The following is a 7,137-nucleotide window of genomic DNA, read 5'->3' on the forward strand; positions in this document are numbered from 1 at the left end:
CAGCAGTATACTTTTTTATACCTCAATGGTATATTAACTCTCCTGCCCTCTGTCATAGCTTAGTTTGAAGGAATCTTGATTATCTGCCTCTAACACAAAATATCACACTGCTGTACTATATTGATGACATAATACTTTTTGGACCAAATGAACAGGAGATAGAAACCACTTTGGACTTGTTGGTAACCAAATGTACATCAGAGGATGGGAAATAAATTCAACCCAATTTAAGGGGCTTCCTCGGAACTCAGTGAAATTCTTAGGAGTCCAGTGGTGTGGAACCACTGGATTTTCATTCTGAGGTGAAGGATAAGTTATTGCACTTGGCCCCTTCTACCACCAGGACAGAAGCACAACATTTAGTGTGCCTTTTTGATTCTGGAGAGAGCACATTCTTTACTTGGGTGTGTTACTCTGGCCCATATACCCAGTGACTTGGAAAGCTGCTAGCTTCAAGTGGGGCCTCCAAGCTGTTGTGAAGGCTGCTCTACCACTTGGACCTTATGATCCAGCAGACCTGATGGTACTTATGGTGTCAGTGGCAGATAGGAATACTGTTTGGAAACTTTGTCAGGCTCCTATAGTTGAACCACAGAAGAGACCTTTGGGATTTTGGAGCAAATATCTACCATCATCTGAAGACAACTGTTCTCCGAGAGTCAGCTCTTGGTCTGGTATTGGGCCTTAGTGGAAACTGAGTATGTGGCAGTGGGTCACCAAGTTATCATGCAACCTGAGTTGTCCATCATGAGATGAGCAGCATTATCTGACAACCAAGCCTCAAAGTAGTACAAGCCCAACAGCAATCCATTATCAGATGGAAATAGTATATAAACGATTTGGCCCAAGCAGGTTTTGAAGGCAGAAGCAAGATTCATGAAGAATTTGCCAAAATGCCTGTGGTTTCTATCTCCATAATAAATTAAAATAACATGTTTTTAGTTGAACATAAACCTTCTGTAGGTGGGGCAGCCCTTGAGCAGCAGAGTAGCAGGAGCCGTGTACAGAGAGAACAGTCTGGGCTCAACTGGGTCAGTGAGAACTTAGCTAGCTCTGAGACCTGGGCTGTCCTCACTGTGAGAAAAGATAGTCCTGGGAATGTTTGGGAAGCACTCTAAATCCATTGAGCAGGGTGCCTGGTGCTCAGTAGGCACTCGGTAAACATTAACCTTTTTGATCCACTCTGGTTTGATAGGTACTGTTTGTTACTGTTTGAATGTCTTTCATTTCCCACTCCCTAGACATAGGAAGCTCAGGGTCTAGTTTGTCATGGGGAGAGAGGGTGAAAACTGTTGCTGTTGGTTTTAGAAGAGAGAAAGCAACCAAAGAAGCAAAAGTGAATTTGGTATTAGCTGAAGAAAACTGCAAAATACTGAAATTTTTCTTTGACATTAAGTCCCAGAATAAGTGCCCTTCTTTGTTAATTACTATGGTGAGCCACAGCATGCATGCAACTGCAGCTCCCTCCCCTTTAGGGACACGTTGAGATAATAGTGGTTTATACTCCTTTGTCTCTGCTTCTCATCTTCATTCTTCACTATACTGTGACCTACTTCTCAGTCCTCCAAAACTGCCGAAGACTAATGTGCTCCTCATGGCCAAACCCAACAAGCAGCCCTTCTTTCCTCAACCTTTTGATAGCTGAAGCTGTGGTTTCCCTGGCAGTGTTGTCTAGTTAGCCACTGTAGTTGGTCTTTCTTGTCAGATTTTCTCTTGGGGACTGCCAGCTCCTAAATGAATGCCATGGAGGCTATTATTATGAAAACTCGACCTTTTGCTCAGACTTGTCCCTAACTAACTCTTATAATTTAATTAACCTGTTTCTATTAATCTACATTTTGCCACATGGCTTTTTACCTGTTGGCGTGGTCATATCTGATGGCAACAGCAAAAGTTGTAAAGCCAGCAGAGCTGCTTGACACAGATCCAGCAAAGTGGAGCTGCGCAGTACTGCGGTGCCACTTTTGGTTTTGCTCTCCACATGTTGGATACGTGGGAAATGTTTAATATTCATACAATTTGAGGATATTAGATTGAAGGAAAATTTCTTATGAGTCATTTGTGCCTTCTCCCAGAGTACTGCTGCTAAGCTTCCAAAGGAAAGTCCTGAGCTATCCCCTTCCGCTTTAGGAAGATATCCTTATCTACTTGAAGGTCTTCCTTACGCCTTGAAAGTTGTGACACACACAGAGAAGCCAGAGGTCTCTTTATGAAAATAAGAGATATTCTTGAAACATCTAACCCTGTACTTACTCAGGAACACGAAGGCAGAGATGTCGGGCGCTTAAAAGAAATTTCACACTGGCTCAGAACTGAGAGATAGACATTTATTTTGGGGGAAAACTTACAAATCAGGATTCTCTGCTTGATTGGTAAATGGAGATGAGATCCAACCAAGCAGAACAGGAATCAGTGGGGAGGAGAGAAGGGACCAGACACGCTTCAGCATCCGGGTAAATAGTCTATGAGGCCATTCCCCAGTAGGCGGGTAAACCTTCCTGAAGCAGGAACAAGATAATCAAACAAAGTAAACTTTAAAATATCAACATGATTGGATGGGCTAGAGGAGCTAGCCACAGATCAGATTGCAAGTCTCTTCCTACTATACACTCCGGTGATTATGTGGCACATACAGCAACAAAGTTAGATTGGCTAAAGTTACCTCTGTCCCATACAGAAATTTATTTTGATGGGCAAAGAATGGTGTGGATAAAAGGATGAGGTGTCAGAACTTTCCGTTTTAGGAAAGTTAGCTTGTGCAGAGCCACTGTGGTGTTTTATGACCAAGGAACAAAAGATTTCCACGATTCACATAAATTCTATAAAGATATAAAATGTAGACACTGTATTATGCCAGAAATTGAATAATAACTGTAGCAGCTTTGGCCTGAAGAGTTTTCTTGGGCACTCTGGCTACTAAGAGTTGATAAACAGCTCGGGACATGGCAAACTGCCCAGGCAGGCTTTAAGATTTTCTGTCTATCGTCCTTGAAGCCCCAAAAGCTGGCAGTCTGAGAGTGGGCTGTCATATGCCTCGAGAAACTTAAAAGTTGTGTTACGGGGTTGATGAGTAAAAATGATTGTAAAAGATAATTTTTTTCTGTCATGGCTCATCAATGATGATTAAACTTATGACTCTAGTGTGCAAGAGGAAAAGTTAAACACATGTCTAAAACCAAAAATGATATGATCTATATTTTGGAACACATGAATCTATCCATGCTTACTGACTTCTGTATAAAAAGGCACTCTCGCTGCTACTCAGTCAGGCTACAAGATTCTCTCAACCATCATGCCTGGCTCATCTTTCTGTCGCCAACTCCTTCCCTCCTCTTTGGGACCTGGTTACTGTCAGGGCTGGTCCCTGGCAACCTGTCTTCCATTCTGTATGTCTGACTCCACTCCTGTACCTGGTGGCTCCTTGTGTACCTAGATTCATTCCATGTTCCTTTCTCTGCCCAGAAGTCCCACCCAACCTCTCCTGCCTAGCTATTGGCCATTCAGCTTTTTATAGTGCAAACAAATATCATACAACATTTCCTCCTTTTTGTGTAAAAAACTCTTAACACAGTAAAATTACATATGCAGTAATAACAATTATCAAATAATGATTACATTCATAATGTCTAGTTCATTTGTATTTGGCGATTCAGAGAAACTACTCTTTTACCTATCCTATCTTAGTGAGTTCAAAATTTTATACCTAAACCACTTTCTATCATAACTTGTACTGCCTACCTAAAAATACCTTTTTAGATCTTAAAACAGTTTCTTAAATAACTTAAACTCTTATGTCTCTCAATCTTATAAACTTTACATCTTTTTTAAGTTTCTTTTTTGACTTTAGTAACAAAGAAAACAATATAACTGTCTTAAGTCTTTAACACTATCAGAGACTCAAGAAAGATATATTACCTGAGTAAACAGGAAGCGTAGAGAAAACCTTCCAAAACTATAGAAATAACAGAGACAACTATCTGTCTGGACAGTCACCCAAGGTTACTCTGTAATGTTGGGGCATCCATCTTCAGCCTACAGGCCTAGAATATCTGACAGACTGTGAAACAGGAATTTTGAAGGACTGTACTACTTTGTCTTAGCAAAGTTCAGCAGTTGCTTTCTTTTGTGTCCTGCTTGTCCAGTGTGAACTGTATATTGTCAGCAATTGAGGCAAGGGCAGTTCTTATCCTAGTTTTGCCACAAAGAAAGCAAACTCCATATGGAGGTTCTTCAATGCCCACCATCATTTTGTGAAATAAATTGTTGCTGCGAGGAACAGACATGTCTCAATGTCATGAAAAGCCTTTATGTTATTAAAACACTTTTAATGACATGTTCTGTGGGTTTCTGAAGTTCTGAAGACCATTTTTATATCTAAAATATATCTATGATTGACCTTGACGGGAAGAGATAGCACTCAGTCAGTCTTATTCTGAGATTCCTGGAGGCAGGATCACCATTTCAGATTGAGGTAGAGGTAAGAGCCAGTGGCTGGCCGTTTTGCTTTTCTGACCACATTGAACCCCGATATGTCTCTTGGTTTTTATTAATCATGCTTCAAGTTTTATCCCCTGTTGCATCCCTACATATAGCTCTTCCTTTGGGCTAGTGGAGGCCTTCATCATTTCTTGCTTGAATACTATTAGCAATCCAACTTTAAAAAACTTGCTGCCCCTTTCAGCGTATCTGCCACAAACTGCCAGCCATTCAATACCTCTATTTGCATAGTTAGTCTTATCCTATTGCTTTTGGATAGATTGTTCTAAATTGGCAGAAGTGGCCCATCACTTAGGTCTCTGTGCACTGTTTCTTGGGTCTTTCTGCTGTGTGCATAATTCACTGTGGGAGTACCAGCCCACTTGTAGTGCCTTGTATGTGTCACTCTACCCTCACATGTGCTTTTCAACATGCCCTTTTGTTGGGTTTCTGTTGCCTTGCAAACTCAAGTTTGTTTTCCTGCTTCCTTGTGTTTATTTTTTTGGTTTCTCGAGACAGAGTTTCTCTGTAGGCCAGGCTGGCCTCGAACTCGGAGATCTGCCTGTCTCTGTCTCCCATGTGCTGGGATTAAAGGCGTCTACCGCCACCGCCCAGCACTTCCTTGTGTTTCCATGACCATCTTTGCACTTTTTATATCTGTTAGGCCATGGGCTCCTGGAATGTAGCATCATTCATAGTTCTGTTCTGTGATAAGACTTCATATTACTATATTAATTACAAGTTTTAAAAATCTTCAGTTCTATCTTTCTTACTAGTTCATTAATGTTTATTGTGTCTTGGTGACTATTATTGAAAGTCAACTTCTCAAGACTGATTCTCATAAATAATTTATGTTACTAATGTTTATATTGTATCTATTTTGAAATACTTTAATTTACTCCTTGTAGCTATAATGATCCAGCCTTCTATGAAGAATGCAAACTGGAATACCTCAAGGAAAGGGAAGAATTCAGAAAAACTGGAGTTCCTACCAAGAAGAGGCTACAGAAGCTTCCCACAAGCATGTAGGCAAACAGTAAGTCAGGAAGCACATCTTATGGAAGCCACTTGCAATATAACCCAGAAATAATGGACTGAAAAAACTGTTTGCTCACCTAATCATGAACTACCGATTCTTTTATATGAAATAAAATCTTTATTTCAGAGTCCTAGTTTATTAAATATGGGATAGGAGGAAAACTAAATGGGATGTTTTCCTTTCTTTTGTTGTTGTTTAAAGTAAGTTCTTCCACAACTCTGATGCAGGCACAGAGTTGATGGTCTAAGAATTCCCTAAGTACATTACCTTCTTCCAGTCATGTAGGCTGATGCCTAGCATAGGACAACAGCTATCAACTCTGCTCATGGTAATTGGACTTCAACACTGAGTGTGCTACTGTGGGCACCAGTTCCAGTGTCGGTGACAACTCACCCAGCCTTGCCAAAAGATGGGGTACAGGCAGGGCTTTGGCCTTGACATGGGCTTATTTGAAAACACAGATGAAGTTAGCTGAATTAATTTTCTGAAACCTTTCATGGAAAAGTTTCTGCACTTATGTTCCTTGATCTTTTCAACTTTGTATAATCTCTGATTTTAAGAAGTTGTCATGTCAAGTGTGAACTTCTGTTCTGTAACACTGGGGATTCAGGAGGAACTGTGGTTAAGTTGCTGCTCCAGTGTGTTAATTTGAGCCTAGACTGGGCTTATTTATTTATTTTTCCCGCCATGTTCTTAAACAGGAAGATAAGATTTAGCTTTGGCTCCAATCCCATGAAAACATTTTTTTTCCTCATTCAAATGCATGCTAACTTTCACACAGTACTTACCAAAGAACTATTTTATTCCTGTCAAAGTCAAAGAATCCATTTTCTCAGACCACAGAACAAGAGGTGGCCAAAGGCCAATGCTGAGCAAATACAGTAAGTCTAGAGACTACAGCATGGTGAGAGTCTGTTGCCACTGGTGCATCTTATAATTCACAGGGCCAGTTTTTGTTTTCAGTGACTCAAAGAAAAGGTGTAGCAGTTGTTGTAAGAAGTGAATGAAGTTGTAACAAGATTTTTGTTGTGTGTCATATAATCAATAGCTGTTAGATAAATTGCTTATACTCATCTCTTGTACCTGCTGCAGATGTATCTTTGGTATACTGGGTTTCAGCAGTTGCACACTCATAGGGCATGTTTATTCTTGAGTTACATATGCATTCAGTTTTATTTTGGCCTCAACTCAATACTAAGAATCTTTAGAGGTGTAGGTTTTTTCTCAGGCTAATAAGGGATCAAGAGGGAGGAATAGGTACTCCTTCTAGTATTGAGTTACAGGTATGCTTAACTGGATTTCCTTACCAAAAGAAACTCAGCTATTACAGAAAATTTCAAGGGAAACACTTTGTGGAGTGTTAGGCTAATATGAAAAGGACTAATAAAAATGTCAATTTTAATGAATCACAAAATACAGATAGTACCAAGCAACCTCTTCAACCACAGGGTTGACTAAGTGTAGACTTAAACATTTCTGGCTAGGTAAAAATATCTTTGGGGTTCATCTTCTCTAGCTAAGGACTCTTACACAGGTCATTAACACTTAAACTGTTAAGAACATTAATCCAGCTGTTGTAGCATTCCTTTTTTGATAACTTGTTACTACTAGGTAGAGGGGAT

At 40.1% G+C, this 7,137-nt stretch overlaps 1 protein-coding gene across 4 annotated transcripts in view; it reads left to right on the forward strand.

Moving 5' to 3' along the window:
* Positions 1-5,642, forward strand: part of Cmc1 (C-X9-C motif containing 1) — a 75,201-nt gene extending 69,559 nt beyond the window's left edge. For all 4 annotated transcript variants that reach the window (XM_085689014.2, XM_048423380.3, XM_085689016.2 and 1 more), the window contains one exon: positions 5,385-5,642. In XM_085689014.2, coding sequence (XP_085545140.1) covers positions 5,385-5,505 — 121 coding nt within the window. In that variant the 3' untranslated portion in view covers positions 5,506-5,642. The remainder of the gene's footprint in view (positions 1-5,384) is intronic.
* The last annotated feature ends 1,495 nt before the right edge of the window (positions 5,643-7,137 follow it).

The sequence above is a fragment of the Myodes glareolus genome, chromosome 4 (genome assembly GCF_982192425.1).
Source record: "Myodes glareolus chromosome 4, mMyoGla1.1, whole genome shotgun sequence".
In the NCBI taxonomy this organism is placed as follows: domain Eukaryota; kingdom Metazoa; phylum Chordata; class Mammalia; order Rodentia; family Cricetidae; genus Myodes; species Myodes glareolus.